Raw genomic sequence first — 21,473 nt, 5'->3', positions numbered from 1 at the left:
GGCAGAGCTTGCAGTGGGCTGAGATCTGGCCACTGCACTCCAGCCTGGGCGACAGAGCGAGACTCCGTCTCAAAAAAAAAAAAAAGAAAAGAAAAGTAATTTAAAGTCAGAAAAATGACAAGTTATTATGAGTATGGTTTTTAAGTTGACCTAAATTCTTCTGGATAAAACAACCAGAGAGGAAAACAACAATGAAAGAACAGAATCACAGCAGTTTGAGATACACTGAAAGTTGTCACAATTATTATTATTAGTTAATGAACTCTTGAAATAATCATTATCTAGTGTCCAACAGTTCTTAGGAGTGAGTTGTTGATTTAAATGATTAACCAAAGCTTAACATATTTAGAATTTTGGGCTGAATACACAAGAGGCCAGTTTCTTCCTAGCTGCTAATCTGGTCAATCATTAAAAGTACAAGTGTGGCCAGGCGTGGTGGCTCACGCCTGTAATCCCAGCACTTTAGGAGGCTAAGGTGGGCAGATCACTTGAGGTCAGGAGTTCGAGACCAGCCTGGCCAACATGGTGAAACCCCACCTCTACTAAAAATACAAAAACTAGCCAGGTGTGGTGGCACATGCCTGTAATCCCAGCTACTCAGGAGGCTGAGGCAGGAGAATCGCTTGAACCCGGGAGGTGGAGGGTGCAGCGAGCCAAGATCACACCACTGCACTCCAGCCTGGGTGACCGAGCAAGACTCTGTCTCACAAACGAAAGAAAAAAAAAAAAGTACATGTGCTAATAAAAGTATAAAAGGATGATTTCAACTCTTACATGCTCTGTTATGTTTTACTAAACTTTAAAAGCCATTCAACTTTTTGGCTTGAGCACAAGTCAAGGGCTTAACACATTCAATGCCTTTTATATCTTTTCATACAAATTTTTAATTGGTAAAAGTCACACACCATAAAATTTACTCTTTTAAAGTAAACAGTTTAGTGGTTTTCAGAATATTCACAAGACTGTACAACCATCACTGCTGTCTAATTCCAGAACACTTTCATTAGCCTCCAAAGAAACTCTTTATCCATGAGCAGGCACTCCCCATTTCTTTGCTCTCCCCAGGCCCTGGCAACCACTAATGTACTTTCTGTCACAATGGATTTGCCTATTCTAAACATTTCATGTAAATAGAATCATACAGTATGTATTCTTTTCTGTCTGGCTTCTTTTACTTAGCATGATGTTTTCAAGAGTTATCCATGTTGCAGCATGCATCAGTACTTCACTTCTTTCTATGGCAGAATAATATTTTATTATACGGCTACAAAACATTTTGTTCATCCATTCATCAGTTGATGAACATCTGGGTCGTTTCCACTTTTTGGCTATTATGAATAATGCTGCTCTGAACATTTGTGTACAGGTTTTTCTGTGGACATATGTTTTCAACTGTCTTGGGTATATACCTAGGAGTAAAATTGTTGGGTCATATGGTAACTCTATGTTTAATTTTTTAACTGTTTCCAAAGTGGCTGACGTACTTTGCATCCCATCAGCAATGTATAAGAGCCCCAGTTTCTCTACATCCTTGCCAACATTTGTTATTGTCCTATATATCTTTTTATACTAAGTTTTCCCCCCATTCTGAATAAGAATTATCAGGGTTTGTGATGAAAACTACTCCAATGATGGCAAAGACCAAAGTCAACAAAGAGACTTCTCCAGGAAAACAACAAAAATGAAACAGCCCCTCTGAGTGCTTACCTGCTGCAGGTCGGCGAGGGAATACAGGTGGATTTGTTGAAGGAGGTATTCTCTGGGGAAAATTCTGAAAACAAGGGCAGATAGACAAGTGAACTGTGGTGCTGCCAAAACACACATTTTTCTGATAAGTTTCAAAGTCTCAATCAAGAATTCCTTTCCTCTGTCCTCTCCACTTTCCACCTATACTTTTCCTCCTAAGCCTTCTGAGAAATATCTTTTTCTCAGATATTTTTCTTCCCAATACAGACACCAGAATGGAGGTAAAAGTTTGATCTTTGACTTCTAATGTAATCTTAAGAGCTACAAGCACTGTGTAGTGGCCCAGGCCTGAGGACCAGAACATCAGGTTTCTTGTACCAGCTGTGTTCATAATAAGCTGTGTGATCTCTGCCAAGTCCTCAAATGCCCACCTGGCTTCAGCTTCTTCACGCAGAATGAGGGTGGTTTAATGTGATGTCTCTAAATATCTTTCTAGCTGTATTATTCTATATCTAAATATATTGATTTTGGATTTCAGAAAAATTGGAGTGGCCACTCGTGTCTAGAGGCTTCTATGGCTTTCATTAATGAGGAGGAGTGATACTGAATATCACATTAATTTACTATCCTCTCATATGTATAGTGATGGCAATTTTAGAACCTCTGTACAAATGAGAATAATGGGACAAGACATTTTAAATTAGGACTCTTCGACAAAGTCCAATATCTTTAGCTGCTGTCTGTTCACAGCATCTGGATAGATGACAATGAATGAACAGAAAAAAATAACCCGTTATGGGCAAGCAAATAGGTTACCAAAATGTAGATGACTGGAAAAGAACATACACACAAACTAAACCCAAAACAAAATCCATGATACTAGCATTTTTCTCTTTGTCTTATTTGGTACTATGCAATTTTCTTGGGTCTTAAATGAAAGAAACCACCAATTTATCCAATTCGCATTTATGACTATTCATTATATGCCAAGCACTATGCCAGGCATTAGGAAGACAGCCCCAGTATGAGGCCAAGGAGCATAAAGTCAAGTGAGGGAAAGACACAGAAGCTGATAATTACAATACAATATGGTAATTGAAAATGATAAAGAGTTATGCATGGGGTACATATTTTTTGAGTAGTCTAACATGGTGGATTCCAACCCTGGCTGTCTATTAGAATCACTTGGAGACCTTTTAGAAAACAACAGGGTATATGCCTGGGTAGAGCTCATAAATCAGTGTTAAAGAAAACAAAAACTCTCTTGGTGATTAGTACAGTACAGGCCGGTAGCCGTATAGAGCCACTGGCCTAATAATCTTGCTCATTGGGAAAATCATTATTCAGTCTTTCAATTAAGTATGCATTAGTTGCCAAATCCTAGATATTAAATCATTCATCCTTCCATCCATCCAGTATTGATTAAGCACATACTGCATATCGGGCACTGTATTAGACTACTGAAAACGGAGCACTGAACCAATTAGACAAAGTCCTGACTGGACGGAGGACTAGGGTAGGTGTATTCTAGTAAGGACCTCTCCTGGAAAGTAGGAAAGTCGCTGAAGAATTCTGCTGGAAAGCACTGTTTCACCCACAGGAATGAGACAAGTGACAAGGCCATTATATTCTGGGAAACTGAATGCAGTTCCTAAGGCTGGGCTCCCTTCAACTCTAATGGTTCAGGGCTGCACTTGTGACAGGAAGCCGAGCACAGGCCCAGCACAGCTGGGTAGGGCATAGGAAAAGTACTCAATTCCTTCATGTAGGATTAGGTTCTCCACAGGAAGGCCCCTGTCATGGAAGGTAGATCATGGTCCCTGGAGGAACCATGAGATGTAATCAACCTCCATTTTCAAAAACACAAACACATGACAGAAATGATCAAGGGACGTCTTTCGAGATTCAAGGCCAGGACTTTCTGACTCCAAAGGCCTACATTCCTCCTAATTTCTTGGGGCTAGGGGTGGGGGAAGGAGGGAGGTAGGTTTGAGCTGACCATCTAATTTAGTAATATCATGCACGTCTCTTCTGGATGGATGTTTATTACTGTAGTTTAGGCCGGTAGCCGTATAGAGCCACCGATGCTTTTTGAAGCAGGAAAGCCACACTGGTATGCCTCTGAAGGCAGCAGGGAGGGTGGAGAGACTACAGACAGGTGACAAAGCACGTGAGAGTCTCTTCTAGGGTAGACAAGGGGACAGTGAAAGGAATGAGTGGGTAGATGCCAGAGACTTTTTGGAAGAAGTGAGAACATTGGGAATAAGTGAAAGAGGAGAAGGGGGTCTAAGATGACTCTGAAGTATAGAGCCTGGGGATCAGAATGGTGATGCCATTGGCCAACTGAGGGTAGGCTTCCAGGGGAGGGAATAAAAAACTGAGCTTCCTATGTGCCGAATATCCAGTGCCTGTGTGGGGAACGACAAGAATGGATCTGGGCCTGAGATGTAGAAGACCCAGGGCACTTCTGATGGGAGCACAGAGCAGACAGCTGAAGCCATGGGAATGGAGGGAATGGAGTGAGGAAAAACCTGAATGGGAAGTGGCTGAACCCAGATGAGGGTTGTTTGTTTTTACTTTGTTTACCTTACAATCTAGAACTATCTAAAAGTATACTTTGGTAGTCTGCAATTTTCTCATTATATTTTGAAAAGTATGTTTTTGAAAATAACCAGCATGTTCACATATGCTTCCACAGTTTTTAACATTTCTCTGTATCTGTAAAATGTTCATACCTTCATACTCTTTATCTAGCTTCCCTTAATGCTTACATCTTACCCAATCATGGCATATTGATCAAAAATAAGGAATTAACATTATGCAAATTATAGACTTTATTCAGGTTTCACCCGTTGTTTCACGAATGTCCTTTTGCTGTTCCAAGATCCAAGGACCCAAACTTATCTGCAGGAAAGGAAAACTAGGGCAGTCTTTCAGTGGGACTCAAGGGGAGCAGGGTATGACAATATGAGAGACAGAGGATGTTTAGGGGTGACTAAATGGAAGGAATAATCTTACTGAAAGGTAAATGCTTAATAATGAAATCCCTTAAATAAAGTAAAATGAAAGCAATGTGGCAGCAGTGCTAAGAAATGGAGTCCAGTAAGCAGGCTGCAAAATCATTTCAAGACCAGCTCCTGCCTCTTCTTCAGGTTTGTAGAAACATAGGTCAGCTGGAGAAAGCGTTAAAAGGAAGACGAAATGATCTATGGCAGGGACAAATGCAGGAGAGCATATCTGTAATGTTTCGCTACTTAAAAATCCTTTCTGCTTTAAAATTCTAAAATTTTTATGATTAGGGATATACAGGATATCAGACTTATTTACAAATTTACAAACCAAATCATACTGGCATACTCTTCCTGGAGTACTATGCCCAGTCGCTAATCATATAGTCAACAAGTACTTACTGAGTGTCTAAAATAAGGCACTGTGCTACGTGCCAGAGATGAATACTTCAATGAATACAACTGATGAACAACAAAGAGAATTTCCAATTTCTCCTTACTAGGCAGGGTCCTTCTTGCTTCCAAACACTATTCATTATTCTTCTTACAAAAATTAACCAACTTTGGTCACAATCATCTCTAATATTCCTTCAACATTATTTGTACAGTAAGCTAAAGTGGCTATGTATTTATTTAATGTTTCTTTGTGTATATATATTTCACATGTTTATTTTCTCTCTCCTTTTATATAAGATTCTAAGCCCCTCCAGAAACACTTCCTCTACTGTCTTCTCCATCACGCTTCAATGTCTAATACTATAATTTACATGAGGTCAGTCATAACAGACACAAAGAACTGGAAAATGCAATATATGCAGGAAAGATAAAGGAACCAAGCTTATTGTGTCTGGAGAAGATGCTGTGTCCAAGAGATTTAGTGGTGGCCATTAAAAATGAAGACTTTTAAGAGAGATAATGCCAATCATCTTTTTTTTCTCCCTGGAGGACGGGAGTTGTAGCATGAAAGCACTGAAGTCAAATATGGTAATATATTTCCTGAGAGGGAAGACTGGTAGGTATTAAAATGCATCTCTTATAGTAATGCTTTTTAATGTAAATAAAAGAAGAAAAAGTTTTTTTTGTAGCTGTTTAGAGATAGAGACTCAGTCTTCTGCTTAGAGGAGGTAAGGGTTTCCAAGGCAGGGCCAGATAACTTAGCTCACTGCCATTTATTCCTCTTTCCCCTAAGGCAGACTGAATTTGCAAGACATTCTCTAAATATTTTCTTTAGGAAGACCAAACACAGGGAAACTCAGGGTAAATATGGACCTAAAAGCCAAGCTTGGGAAAGCGTGGGCTGCGGCAACTTCCCATCTGGGTGATTCCAAGGGCTTTCCTCTGCTGTGGCTGAGGTCCTACAAGTGGGCCTGACGGGAGTCCTTTAGGAAATGAATGGGAAAAGTAAAGATTCCCAGAGCCAGTTTGCCTTAAACTCTGATTAGTAGAAAAGGGTCTGAAAAACAGGACTAAGGAAGAGGAGTTGTCTTGGTGGGGGAAAGGGTAGCTCAGATGTTGGAACTGTCTTTGGAAGGCTCAAGCGGAGTCACCTGTGAGTCCACGTGCGCGATTTGTGGGCCCCCAGCTTATAGGTTTTAGGTGAAGCCCTGAGAAAAAGTGACAGCCCCAGGGGGCACATGCTGGGACATGAGAAAAGACTGGCTCCGGGTGAAACAGTACTATTAATATTTAGGAGTAGATAAACAGGAAGAGGACTGGGAAGGAGTAGGTTGACAGGGAGGAGAAAGAGCAGAAGAGCCAGCACCAGGGAAGCCAAGGAAGGAGATAATTTCCTGAAGGAAGAAGGTGGTCAATGGCATCAACAGTAGTGGAGAGGTCAGATAATGTGAGGAAGACTCTCAGGACGCCTGGAAAGTGCCTGCTGCCAAACAGGAATCCATCAGTGACCTCAGACAGGGTGGTTTCCGTGGAGGGGGAGGAAAGACTGGAGAGGGGTGAGGATTGTGGGTTACTCTTTTATGAAGTCAACTTTAAAGAAAAGGAGGGAAATCAGGCCACAGCTAAAGAAGGATGTAGGACTAAGAAAGGATTTTTTTACTCGGGAGGCTGAGGCAGGAGAATGGCGTAAACCCGGGAGGCGGAGCTTGCAGTGAGCTGAGATCCGGCCACTGCACTCCAGCCTGGGCGACAGAGCGAGACTCCGTCTCAAAAAAAAAAAAAAAAAAAAAAAAAGGAAGGATTTTTTTTTTAAACATAAGAGAGACTTGGGCATACTTAAACACTAACATTAAGAAGCTACTATAGAAACAAAAGCAGAAGACACAAAAGTAGAGATAATAGATGAAGCCTGGTCTTCAAAAGGCCTAAAGGAAATGGGATGTGGACCCAGCTGGAAGCTCTTTCAAACACATTTGCACATGTGTATGTGCATGCAGGAAAACATACACACACACACACTCACCACGGTGCGCGCGCACACACACACACACACACTCCCCACACACAGTATTTTATTAACTGAAACAGTTCAAGTTGTTACTAAAATGTTATATAAAAAAGATTAATAATTACTCAACGGGGCACAGCGGCTCACACCTGTAATCCCAGCACTTTGGGAGGGTAAGGTGGGAGGATCACTTGAGCTCAGAAGTTTGGGACCAGACTGGGCAACATACCAAGACCCCGTCTCTACAAAAAATACAAAAATTAGCTGAGGGTCCAGGGGCAGTGGCTCACGCCTGTAATCCCAGAACTTTGGGAGGCCAAGGCGGGCTGATCATCAGAGGATGGGAGTTCGAGACCAGTCTGATTAACATGGAAAAACCCCATCTCTACTAAAAATACAAAAAAATTAGCTGGGCATGGTTGTGCATGCCTATAATCCCAGCTACTCAGGAGACTGAGGCAGGAGAATCGCTTGAACCCAGGAGGTGGAGGTTGTGGTGAGCCGAGATCACGCCATTGCACTCCAGCCTGGGCAATAAGAATGAAACTCCGTCTCAAAAAAAAGAATAAAATAAAATAAAAATAAAAATAAATAAAAATAAAATAAATTAGCTGGGGGTAGCGGTGAATGCCTGTGGTCCCAGCTACTCAAGAGGCTGCAGGAGGAGGATCAATTGAGCCCTGGAGGTTGAGGCTGCAGGGAGCCATGATCATGCTACTGCACAGAGCCAAAGAATAAATGAGATAAGAAGAGTCAACTCCACACTTCACTCACCCATCAAAGGAAACGGTATCACTAGCAGGTAGCACTACCGAGTTTCCTGGTAGCAAAAAACATTGAAGAAACGTGCTAGACGATCATGAAAACTAACTAGCACGATCGCTTCTAGTGCTAACATTTTCTATTTTATCATCTTCAGAATCGCCTGACACACTGGGAAGGTAACTTAGGCTTCATTTATAGATTGCTCTAATGAGAAAGGTGAGAAAAGATGAAAATTAAAAAGGAAAAAGGTCATATATGATTCAGAGCCTTTATATGATGTAGCTGGTACTTGGGGTTAAAAATGCAGAGATAATTGCCTATGAAATCAAAGGCAGTAATCTTAACAAAAAGGTAGAAGGGCCTCATTCCATTTTGTTCCATGACATTAAGTCAAATAAATCAAGACTCATTTAACTTGATTAATTTCTGAAAAGTTCAACTCAGCTCCCACCAAGCCCCAGTGCTCACGAGAAAAAAGGGATTGGGTCAGGCTCTGAAGTAGGCAGACCCTTTGCAAGGTTCTGATAGATTTGATAATATTACCATTTTCCTAAAGCTCAGTTCTTAGAGATGCACAACCGGCATTTAAAGACTCAATGATTAAAATGGGGGAAAAATTTTCAATGGAAATATCTTAGACAGGCTTTAAAGAAAAGACCCACAACACACACACACGTAAAATTAAAATGATAGCACAACACCAAAAGCAAACTCCACAATTTGATTCCAAATGATAAGGGTCTAAATAAAGAATATGGATAAGATGCATAAGGAATAATTTTAAAAGGAAAACCATTTATTCACGTAGTTTTACTGTCTTCCAAGAATATGTGCTCCAGGGTAGGTAATTTGTATTAAGTCGAGACGGCCAGTGTCTTTCCTTTGGAGGGCACATATACCCACACCGAAATCAGCAAAAAGCACTACGAAGCATCCCCAGGGAGATGCAATTTGGTGTTCTTGATATGAGCTGCAAACTCTTCCTGAAATAGTTACATTAGGCTGGATGTGGACAGGACTTGTATGTCCAGCCATACTCTGAGCTAATGGAAAAACAATTTTAAATCAAAGGCACATATTTCGATAGCAGCCCATGTGAAAGAAACAAGCTTCAATCACTTTTCTAGGTACCTCATTTTGCTAATCTCATTGGCTGAAAAAATGGCAAGATTGCACCAGATATTATATCTTGGCAGGTAGTTACAGGAAATAAGGGTCTCTTTTACCTGCTCATTCAGAAATCGTACTTAAGTTTCTTAGCAACAATCTAAAGCCTCGAGCAGAAATATTTGGGATGTAATTTTAATTGTGATTATTATGGCATCTGATTATAAAAATGATAGATTATATCATAGCTGTTATATACCTAGCTCAAATTCTTAAGGTGTTTAACAGTTGCAAGAATATAACACTTGTCCTGCAATGAGTTTTATTTTTGTTTTCTCTTAGAAAATTATTTTAGAGGCTGGGCACAGTGGTTCACATCTGTAATCCCAGCACTTTGGGAGGCCAAGGTAGGTGGATCACCTGAGGTCAGGAGTTCGAGACTACTCTGGCAAACATGGTGAAACTCCATCTCTTCTAAAAATACAAAAGAAAAAAATTAGCTGGGTATGGTGGCTCACACCTGTAATCACAGCTGCTAGGGAGGCTGAGGCAGGAGAATCACTTGAACCCAGGAGGTGGAGGTTGCAGTGAGCCAAGATTGCACCATTGCACTCCAGCCCAGGTGACTAAGTGAGACTTCGTCTCAAAAAAAAAAAAGGAAAAAAAAGAAAATGATTTTAGAGAATTTATATATTTCATTTAATCTCAGAATAAGAGAAAATAACATCCTGGCTTTTTGAAAGATCTCTGAGTAAATAAAGAGCTATGAATGTATGCAGATTAGTAAAATTAACATATAACTTTCCAGAGTTCCTTTTGAAAGTTTTCAAATCTGTTTAGTTGTGAATGACACTGCAGACAGTCTGTAGCACCCTTTTACAGTGCTGATATTGGTATACACATAATTTGCTGAATTAGATCTCTGGAGAAAAAGGAGGAAGAGGGAGGAGCTATCAGGATATCAGGAAGATAGATGACTCGAAAACCACACTTTTAGAAGTCATCTAATGGAAAAGAATTCTTGAAGTAGAATGAGAAGAATGGTTGCTATCAAAACTACCAAAACGACCTCCTTTATTTCTGAGTCCTGATAGATTCTGCAGCTAATCTGGTAAGGCTAAAGCCCCAGTTGCAGCTGATGAAATTTTTAACTAGCTAACTGGAAAAGTAGCCACAAAAGTCTGAGTAACCTTAAATCTTACAGAAAACATAAAGAGTTGTTTTCATTTACTGAGCTTAAAGAAGTGTTATCAGCAAGTTTGAAGAGCTAATACTTACTGGTCTTTAATGAGACTAATTTAGTGCTAATATGTTTGCTAAAATAGACTTATTCTTCTAAAATTCAGTATTAACCAGACTTTGCACATTTCAGTCTCAGATTTTGCTTGTAAGATATTCCTCATATGCAGTTCAGAGACGTTGCAACTCTAGTCTGTGTAGATTGTGCTTTTAGAGTTAGGCTGCCCTGGTCAGGCAGGGTGGCTCATGCTTGTAATCCCAGCACTTTGGGAGGCTGAGGCAGAGGATCCCTTAAACCCAGGAGACTGAGAGGAGCCCTAGCAACATAGTGAGACCCTGTCTCTACAAAAATAAAAAATAAAAAAATTAGGTGGGCATGGTGGCACACACCTGTAGTCCCAGCTCTCAAGAGGCTGAAGTAGGATTGTTTGAGCTTGGGAGGTCGAGGCTGCAGTGAGCTGTGGTCATGTCACGGCACTGAGCAACAGTGATACCTTGTCTCAAAAAGAAAAAAAAAAAAAGGCCAGGCGCGGTGGCTCAAGCCTGTAATCCCAGCACTTTGGGAGGCCGAGACGGGCGGATCACGAGGTCAGGAGATCGAGACCATCCTGGCTAACACAGTGAAACCCTGTCTCTACTAAAAAAAAAAATACAAAAAACGAGCCGGGCGAGGTGGCGGGCGCCTGTAGTCCCAGCTACTCGGGAGGCTGAGGCAGGAGAATGGCGTGAACCTGGGAGGCGGAGCTTGCAGTGAGCTGAGATCCGGCCACTGCACTCCAGCCTGGGCGACAGAGGGAGACTCCATCTCAAAAAAAAAAAGAAAAAAAAAAAAAAAGAAAATTCTGCCCTAAGAGACATGTTCTTAATAAACTGCCCTCCCAGATCAAGTGTATTTGATTTACAACAGCATGCAATCTTTTCTCTCTGTATTAGATAATCCTTCTACCTAATATATTTGATTTTTTAGGGGGTGAGGGGAGAAGAGGGGGTGTTGATATGAAGTGATTCTACCAGCTCATTTAGTATTAGATTGCTCATGCAATCTTTTGTTGAGTACACTGAATAATCCCTACCTACTTCTTCCAAGATCAATGACATGTAGGTATGCCCACATATCAAAACACCATTTTCACTCATTTCATGATGTTTAGACAAATATTTACCAGCATAAAAAAGATGTTCACAATATACTAAGTGAAATGGTTAAGGATAGTATGTACAGTATATACTTTCAGGCCTGGGTGCGGTGGCTCACACCTGTAATCCCAGCACTTTGGGAGGCTGAGGTGGGCAGATCACAAGGTCAGGAGATTGAGACCATCCTGGCTAACATGGTGAAACCCCATCTCTACTAAAAATACAAAAAATTAGCCAGGTGTGGTGGCGGGCACCTGTAGTCCCAGCTACTCCGGAAGCTGAGGCAGGAGAATGGCATGAACCTGGGAGGCGGAGCTTGCAGTGAGCCAAGATCGAGCCATTGCACTGCAGCCTGGATGGCAGAGTGAGACTCCATTACAAAAAAACAAACAAACAAACAAAAACAGCTTTCATGGGGAAAAATCATCTGCAGAGGAAAAGGTCTGGGAGGATATGCATCAAAGTGGTAGGATATGGGTGGCTTTCTTATTTTTGTTTTCTATGATGAACAGTATTCTTTTGTAATAAGAGAAAAAATAAGTTTGGCCAAATTGGGCAGAATCTTCATTCATTTAATTAATTTATTCAACAAGTATTTATTAGCCCCCATGATATGTATAGCTCTAAGCAGTGAATATAACAGATAAAAAGTCATGACCTTTCGTAGCTTACATCTAGTAGAAAAGGCAGAGCCAGTGCATGTGGCTGCATAGTTTGAACAAAGCAAAACGTCTACATTCACACCTGATGGCCTAAGAGACGGAGACAGACAAAATAAAATACCAGGTTTTATGGTAATAAGTAAGCAGAGAAAGAAGACAGAAGGCATGTGTGGTGGACAGTGGGGTGCAAACAGACACTGTGTTGCCATTTAAAACAGAGTGGTCAAGGATGCTTCATTAAGTCATGGCTGCTCAAAGACCTAAAAGAGTTAGGAAGCAAGCTTGGTTTCACACTGAGAAACAAACCGATAAAAAAAAGAAAAAGGAAAAAAAAAGGAAGCAATCTCAGCAGTTACAGAGGGAATGGAAAAGCAAGGATGGAAACTCAGGTAGCAGCCAGCCTGGTATGCCCAAGGACCAACAGAAAGGCCAGTGTGACTGGAACAAAGTGAATGAGGGGAAAGTAGTGGGCGATGAGGCAGAGAGGTAATGGGAGATGAGACCAGGTACGCCCTGGGCTTTCACTTGGAGCGAGAGGTGAAACTATTCATTTGGGCCAGGAGTGACATCATCTAATTTATATATTAGCTATAGTCTTAAGAACAGACTGAAGGGGGCTAAGGGTGGTGCAGGAGACCAGTTACTGGAATAATTCAGGCGAAAGGTGATGGTGGACCCCACCTGCAGCAGTGCAAGTGGTGAAAAGTGGATAGATTTTGAAGCTGAAGCTGACAGGGTTTGCTGACTGGATGTGGAATATGAGAGGTGTTTGGTTTGAATCACTGGATGGACAGAGATGCCATGAAGCAAGATGGGAAATACTGCAGCAGGAGTGGTTTGCAATGTGAGTGAGGGTGGGTGGGAATACTAGGAGCTCAGTTTTGGACATATTAAGGTTAAGATGTTATTAGACGGCCAAAGAGCATTCCAACCTTTGGACTTAGCCTCAGCTATAGTGAACTCACTAGAAAGACAGTTTTTTTCTGGCGTAACAAGGGAAGGAGGGAGAAGGCAGTCTTGGTAAATCAAGTGACATTTATGGAGACTGGTGTAAGAGCAGAGTAAGCTGCTAAATTTTGCTTGAAGGAAGAGGAAGCAACAAGAGTCTGTCAGGACACACACACACACACACCCCACACGCATTTTTTTTCTGGTATTCACCAGGACAGTGTTAATAAAAATGGCAATCTTTATAATAGAAATTTCTCACCATTCAGTAAAACTGATATTTCAGTGGGAACTCCTGCTGGATATAATCATAATTTCAAATAAAATGTGAGACCAAAGACAGGAAGAGATGGCTTAGAAGAATCACTTTGGGTATTCTCTTGAGACTCTCAAGCCAAGCCATTAAATTGCTTCGGAATGGTCTAAGTCAAGGACTTAACCTGACAAACATGTAGGAGCAAATGCTCCCTGAGAACACAATTCTGTCCTAAGCAACCAGGGAAAGAGGCCTAATATTGCCTACTGCCCTTAACTAGTGCTGGAGAGAGATGAGTTTTACATTTATACCATAATGGGTTGTGGATTTGTCAGGCACCCCAAGCCCCCAAATCACATTTTTGATGATTGAGAATGGGAAATACTGAAGCATCCACATAAATTTCCCTGGACTGGATTTCACTTCAGCACTCAGAAGAGAAAATATGACTTAAACTGGGATTTCTGAAAAGCTAGTCCAAACAGCTGGTGTCAGTCTGGTGATGTTTTTAGCAGTCCAAAGAAAAATTTTAGAGAAAAAAAAAAGTAGAACAATTTCTAAATCTACTTGATTTTAAAAAGCTGTTTGATTTCTAAAGCGGTTTGCCTATTTTTCTTTCTAGCATTACTATGTTCTTACGTGAAATCATGGTGAGAAATAGAGGGTCATGTTTTATTTCTGTTTTGGCTAAAGATATTTATAAGGCAATCCTATAGTTATTTTCGCATTTTTGTTTTAAGTTTACAGGTCTGGGACATAGGAAGGTCTGGCAAATGCTGACCTGGAGTAAATGCATTTGCTGGCACTAACCCAATTGTCATGCCTGGTTCTCCACGGCTGATCAAGCTTGCCACGAGCATAGGCGTGGCTGTCTCAGCAATCCGCCTCCCTGTTCAAGGGACACCACTGTCTGCCACCTCCCTGCCTTCCTTTACACTCTCAGAGTGTAGCATCTTAGAGTCATAGTTCCATTCCTTCCTTCCCTCCCTCCATCCCTCCCTTCCTTCTTTCCTACTTTTTTTGATGTTGTCTCACTCTGTTGCCAGGCTGGAGTACAGTGGCGCTATCTTGGTGCACTGCAACCTCCGCCTCCTGGGTTCAAGTGATTCTCCTGCTTCAGCCTCCTGAGTACCTGGGATTACAGGCACGCGCCACCATACCCAGCTAATTTGTATATTTTTAGTAGAGATGGGGTTTCATCATGTTGGCCGGGACGGTCTCAATCTCTTGACCTCGCAATCTGCCTGCCTCAGTTTCCCAAAGTGCTGGGATTACAGGTGTGAGCCATCGCACCCGGCCTCTCTTCTTTTTAAAAAATTATTATTAAATATTTTTAACTGACATATGACTATATGTATTGATAGGGTACAATGTACTATTTCAATACATTATACAATGTATAATAAATCAGGGTAATTAGCACATCTATCATCTCAAACGTTTATCATTTCTTTATGGCAGGAACATTCAAATGTACTCTTCTAGCTATTTGAAAATATACAACAAATTATTGTTAACTATATTCACCCTACAGTGCTACAGAATGCCAGAACCTATTTCTCTAACTGTAATTTGTATTTGTTAACCAACCTCTCCTTAACCCTCTCATCCCTCTACCCTTCCCCACCTTTAGTGACCACTGTTCTACTCTCTACTTCTATGTGATCCACTTTCTGAGTTCCTGCATATGAGTGAGAACATGGAGTATTTGTCTCTCTGTGCTTGGCTTATTTCACTTAACATAACATTGTCTAGGCTCATCCATATTGCTGTGAATGACAGGATTTCACTCTTTTTTATGGCTGAATGGTACTTCATTGTGCATATTTACCACATTTTCTTTGTCCATTTGATGGACACTTCCACAGTGAATAGTGGGATCCCCACAAACAGGAGGATGCAGATATCCATTTGACATAATGATTTCCTTTTTTTGGGCTATACACCCAGTAATAGGATTGCTGGATCACATGGTAGCTCTATTTCTAGTTTTTTGAGGAAGCTCCATGCTGTTTTCCATAGAGTCTGTACTAATTTACATTCACACCAACAGTTTATAAGAGTTCTCTTTTCTCCACATCCTTGCTGGTGGTTGTTATTTTCTGTCTTTTTGATAACAGCCATTCTAACTGGGGTGAGATGGTATCTCCTTGTGGTTTTGATTTGCATTTCCCTGATGCTTAGTGATGCTTTCTCTTCTTTCTAAATATCAACTGTCCCACCTATCTAAAAGGGCTGCTGTAAAGAACAAATAATACATTTAAGGGGAAGTACTTTGTGACTAATGAAATCATAATTATCTTTATATACAGTAAACTATTCTACACATAATTACGATTGTTAACAAGCTTTTATTGCACCGCTAGCATGTGTGGTCTTCTATTTTAGGTTTCGAGGACAATCGTGGCCTTTAAGGGCCTTCTGATCTAGCCAGCAAGAGAGGATATATACATAGCGAGATGAAAACCATCCAAGCCCTTAAGTGCCAAATGTGTGGTCCAGATGATCACTGCTGGAAGAGACCAGAGAAGGGATCAGCTACTGAGGACAGGTGGGAAGAGGCAGCACTTGAGTTGGCTTTAAAGTAAGAGAAGCCAAGTCAAGTCAAGTCGAGAGGACTGGGAGGCAGCTGGTGTCAAGGAAATGAGTATGTCACTTTGGCTGGGCTGGGGTGGCTGTGGTCCATCAGGAACAGCGTGGAAGATTCTGGCTCGTGGTGTGGTCCACATAGGAACCATGTGGATGTTAAAGTTGTGCATGTAGGTCAGGGTCAGATGACAGAGAACCTTGAAAACCCATCCAAGAGTGTTGCTTTATCCTGTAGGTAGCTGAACTACTCACTGTCTAATAAGACCATTTTACAGTAGCACCTATGTTAGAGGGACTGAGGAGGGGTGCCATGGGGAGGTAGGATCCCCAGTTGGAAAATTATTAAAATAAAAAAAAGAAAAAAAGAAAATTATTAAAATAGCAGGGCGCGGTGACTCATGCCTGTAATCCCAGTACTTTAGGAGGCGGAGGCGGGAGGATCACCTGAGGTCAGGGGTTTGAGACCAGCCTGACCAACATGGAGAAACTCCATCTCTATAAAAAATACAAAATTAGCTGGGTGTGGTGGCACATGCCTGTAATCCCAGCTACCTGGGAGGCTGAGGCAGGAGAATTGCTTGAACCCAGGAGGCAGAGGTTGTGGTGAGTCGAGATGGCACCACTGCACTCCAGCCTGGACGACAAGAGTGAAACTCCGTCTCACACACATACACACACAAAAGAAAAGAAAATTACCGAAATAAGGTGATGAGAGTAGAGACAAGGGGGATGGCAATGGGAATGAAAAATAAGGGAAGAATTTGACTGGCTCTTAGAGAACCTTAAAGCAAAACTTTTGAACTATGTCAAGGTTCAAACTAGGGGAAAATAAGGCAATAATGCCATGATTAACTGAAACACACCTGACCACATGGATACACACACACACACACACACACACATATATATATATATCTTTTGAGGTCGAGTCTTGCTCTGTCTCCCAGGCTGGAGTGCAATGGCGCAATCTTGGCTCACTGCAACCTCTGCCTCCCAGGTTCGAGAGATTCTCCTGCCTCAGCCTCCCGAGTAGCTAGGATTACAGGTGCATGCCACCACGCCCTGCTAATTTTTGTATTTTTAGTAGAGATGAGTTTCACCATGTTGGCCAGGCTGGTCTTGAACTCCTGGCCTCAGGTGATCCACCCACCTCGGCCTCCCAAAGTGCTGGGATTACAAGTGTGAGCTGCTGCGCCTGGCCCATATGGATATATTTTTCAGGGAAAAAATAATTTCAGTTTGAAGTGGGGATGTCCAGTAGGCAGTTGGACATAACAAACTAGTGAGTGATCTCCTCAAGGAAGAGTGCTGGGCCAAACGTTGTCACTTATAGTCAGTGTTGATTTACAGAGGGACCATGACTCTGTCCCTGCAGATGACAACAAAGTGCCCTGAGAAGGCCCGGTGTGGCAGCTCATGCCTGTGATCCCAACAGTTGGGGACGCCGAGGCAGGTGGATCACTTGAGGTCAGGAGTTCGAGACCAGCCTGGTCAACATGGTGAAACCCTGTCTCTACTAAAAATACAAAAATTAGCCAGGTGTGGTGGCGCATGCCTATAATCCCACCTACTCAGGAGGCTGAGGCAGGAGAATCGCTTGAACCTGGGGGGCGGAGGTCGCAGTGAGCTGAGATCGTATCACTGCACTCCAGCCTGGGTGACAGAGAGAGACTCTGTCTCAAAAACAAAACAAAACAAACAAACAAAGAAAAAAACAACAACAAAAAATCAAGTGCCCTGAGGAAAGGGCACCTTCTGCCAGCTCACATAAAAGTTGCCACACTGGCTCCTGTCAAGTCTGGAGGATTATGCAGAAGGCCAGCCGAGGTGCTGGGTATTCCTAGTATTAGGGAGCTGGAGGAGGATGTGGAGGCAGTGAGGGCAAGGAGAAGGGGGAGACCCGGACAGGACAGAGTGCAGAGAAGGACAGGGAGAAGGTCTAGGAGAAATGGTGATCAACAATGCCCAGGAAGCCAAAGAAGCAAGGGCCTCAGGAAGTCAAGGTGTCAGAGAAGAGTGCAATCCACAGTCAGCCTGCAAGGGGCCACGTCAGAAGTGAGTAGGGCAAAAGGGAAATGGAGACAGTTCTGAGTGCTTAAGATGGGATCTTAGGTGGTAGTACGAACAGGGGAGAGGTTTTTTTTTTTTTTAGGGAGAGGGCAGGTAAAAAAAAATCAGAGAGTATGACATTAATTAAATATGTTAGAAGCAGGGAGGGAGGATTAAGGGGCATGGTCCCTGAAGGATCCAGGTGGATCACTACTAATGGGCCAGAGTCTGCATCTCATAACTTCTACTGATGCTGTGTGCTCTGCACAGAAAGGCGTGGCAATTCCCTGAATCCCAGGCTCTTGGAGGCCTCCAAGCTCATCTCCCTTTTGCCTCTTCTCCCCTGTTCACCTCCTGAATTATGATCTGCTTAAAATAAGAGTTATAGCAGCTAATATTTCCTGAGAGCTTGCTCTGTTCTGGGCATTAACTCCCTGAATTCTCACACTTTCCTTATGAGGTGGTATTGTCTCCAGGTGAGAAAACTGGCTCTGAAAGCTATCAGAGATAGAAAAAAGCTCTGAGCTCAGGCAGTCCAACTTAACTCAGAGTTTATAATAAACCACCTCCATTTGTGTCCTCACTTGTTTCTTTTTTCTCAGTTTGCCCCATCTGGGCTTGGTAACCCAGCTCTAATCTTTAGCTCTGTGGTGAGGCTGCTGCTCCAGGTAATGGCCTAGCCCAAGCCTTAGGACACCCCAACCCATCTTCTGAGGAACTTTGAAGTCGACCTGGTGTTATTTCTTCTAGTTCTACAAGCCTCTTCATGTCTGTCTTTTGACAGAACCACATCTAGACGTTCGGCATCCTTTGAGATGGACTTCCTGACTGAGTTATGGATCTAGTATCTGAGACATCTGCCAACTCTATTCTTAATATTTAATTACATGGCCTTGGAGTTAAAACCTTAAATGCCTAGGCCCGGGGAACCATGATAAATGAATTAAATGGGCTGGAGATGAGAAAAACAGGGCAGCAATGTGTTATATGCCAAGTGGCACTGGGTTTGGGGAGACAAACTAGATCAGAAGAAGTTACGGCAAAGCGGAGAGTCGAGTGTCTAAAGCTGATCTCTGCTACACAGAATGAGGGAAGCTCTGTGTAATCAGAACTCATTTTTCAAGAGAAACCAGAAAGCTTTACTTTGTGTGTGCATGAAAACTCCTGATTTTTAAAAAGTTGGCAACTATTTCACAATTTCAAAACTTTGTGGGGCCATCCCTGTAAGGCCAAACAAAAAACATGTCTGCTGGCCAAATCTGGCCTTGAGGCGACACATTCTACTGCTCCTGTGTGTGACACATCCTGCCGTTCCCGAGTTCAGCCAGCGCTGAGGCTCTTCCTAGCAGGTCTTAACGTCCCTCCCAGACATTTCCCCAACAGCTGCCGACCCGGATGTGTCCTGACATTGCCATGTATGCCCAGATTTTCCACAGAGTTCTTCATGCACCTTCACGTGTGGACACTGTAAATAATTCTTCTCATGAAAAGTTAACTAGACCTTGAACTAATTCAGCAGGGCCGCCATCTGGGAGCCCTCAGAAACAGTGAATTGTCAGCACTGTAAACATTTTAAGCTTCGGGGAGGACACTGACTTTTTCTAAACTAATCACCCCTGCCAGTCAAAATGTGCAGCATGGGTTCAAGAACAAGGCGTTCATTTAACAACAATAACAAAAACAGTGAGGATGAAAACCGGACAGCCATCATAATGAAAGGCCTAAAAGCAAACTGTGACTTCCCTAATAAGGCGACGGCCAAAGCTGGCTCCCTGGCGGTCGAGCGCCAATACAATTAATCAGTCTGTTTTCAGTTTTCTCAGGACAGCAATATTAACAGTTTGCTTTATTCTGTTTATATGGTGCTGACAGGTCTTCGGCATGTTGGGCCTACTTGCTGGAGATTAATGGCCACTCTCATATTGAGGTAAAAACCAGGCAGGAAGAGAATGCCTTTTACGACTAGATAAGAACTAGATACTCTTGCTTTTTTTTGTTCCCCATCAACTCCTCCCTCTTTTAATTTCTATCAGGGATATATAAGATTAGTTAAGTCCAGCAAGTTCACCTCAGTGTTTAAACTCCCCCACTTTAGATGTTGTATCCTCAGGTAAAACAAAGGGAGCCTCAGATATTGATTTTGGATAAACTCATTACATATAAAGGTATTGGTGACTAACTTTGTTTTTAAGAAGTCAGATTCAGCCTGGGCAACATGGTGAAACCCTGTCTCTACTAAAAATACAAAAATTAGCCAGGTGTGGTGGTGGGTGCCTGTAGTCCCAGCTACTCAGGAGGCTGAGGCAGGAGAATCGCTTGAACCCGGGAGGCGGAGGTTGCAGTGAGCCAAGATCGCACCACTGTACTCCAGCCTGGGTGACAGAGTGAGACTCTGTCTCAAAAAAAAAAAAAAAAAAGGTGTGGCCTGGCTGCAGGAAGTATGGACACCCCAGCAAAACTCTTGGAGGTTATTTCACTAAATAGCCATATTTCAAAATAAATCATCCCTGGTTGTTTAGTGGCTAGAAAAACAATTTTTTAAAATTATATTTTAAATTTTTAATAAAAAAGATTTAAAAAAATTCAAGACCAGCCCCCTTAACTTACCTCCTCCCTCAAAAACTGTAAAAAGTACTACTTGTTACTAGCATACTTTTCTCTGCCTCAGGTTTGAGAGAAATGGTAACCCTAAACAATATTTTAAAAACATGTAAGCATAGGAAATCCAAAATAACAAAACTGAAAATAAAGCAGTGCTTCCTCAGTTTCTGTAGGAATCAACGTCTCATTGCTGCCTCCACCCATTGTATGAAAACAGTCACACGGAGAAGCATGCACTATATAAGCAGAAACTACAGGTCTGGGCCCAGCTAGCGTTCCATCCGACTCTCCCTTGCTCACTCCTTTCTTGACATAGCAGCAGGAAAAGAGGATTAATTCTAGTAGAGAGAATAACAGGGGGTGGCTTTTAAGTGCAATATTTTATCAGATATTTTTAAAGTCAAATATAAGAACAGTCTAGGATAAGAAAGTGATATTAATAGCAATAATAGTATTTACTGTGTGCTTACTATGTCCAAGCACTTTTTAAGCACTTCAGTTGTGTGAACTCATTTAATTCCCACAAGGGAACGCCTTGAGAGCAAAGTAATAATTTTTGCTTGAAGGGCAGGGTATTTGAGAGTAGAACAACATACTGGGTTAGACTTAGGCAGATCTTGAATTCTATACTTCTATTTTAAATAATTTATCTAACGCAAAGGTTAGATTGAAGAGGGAAGAAATGTTAGGCTAGTTAGGACACTGCAATAGCCTTGAGATTCTCAACCAGGGTAGTGTATTATAAGTAAAAAGGAGGCCGGGCGCGGTGGCTCAAGCCTGTAATCCCAGCACTTTGGGAGGCCGAGACGGGCGGATCACGAGGTCCAGAGATCGAGACCATCCTGGCTAACATGGTGAAACCCCGTCTCTACTAAAAAAATACAAAAAAAGCTAGCCGGGCGAGGTAGCGGGCGCCTGTAGTCCCAGCTGCTCGGGAGGCTGAGGCAGGAGAATCGCTTGAACCTGGGGGGCGGAGGTCGCAGTGAGCTGAGATCGTATCACTGCACTCCAGCCTGGGTGAC

At 42.2% G+C, this 21,473-nt stretch overlaps 1 protein-coding gene across 2 annotated transcripts in view; it reads right to left on the bottom strand.

Moving 5' to 3' along the window:
* Positions 1-21,473, bottom strand: part of PLEKHM3 (pleckstrin homology domain containing, family M, member 3) — a 212,732-nt gene that overhangs the window by 82,364 nt on the left and 108,895 nt on the right. For both annotated transcript variants that reach the window (XM_011949842.1, XM_011949843.1), the window contains one exon: positions 1,708-1,771. In XM_011949842.1, coding sequence (XP_011805232.1) covers positions 1,708-1,771 — 64 coding nt within the window. The remainder of the gene's footprint in view (positions 1-1,707; positions 1,772-21,473) is intronic.

The sequence above is a fragment of the Colobus angolensis genome, unplaced genomic scaffold (genome assembly GCF_000951035.1).
Source record: "Colobus angolensis palliatus isolate OR3802 unplaced genomic scaffold, Cang.pa_1.0 Scaffold30, whole genome shotgun sequence".
Classification (NCBI taxonomy): Eukaryota; Metazoa; Chordata; class Mammalia; order Primates; family Cercopithecidae; genus Colobus; species Colobus angolensis.
The sequence above is the reverse complement of the archived record's forward strand: the minus strand, read 5'-3'. Positions and strand labels throughout refer to the sequence as shown.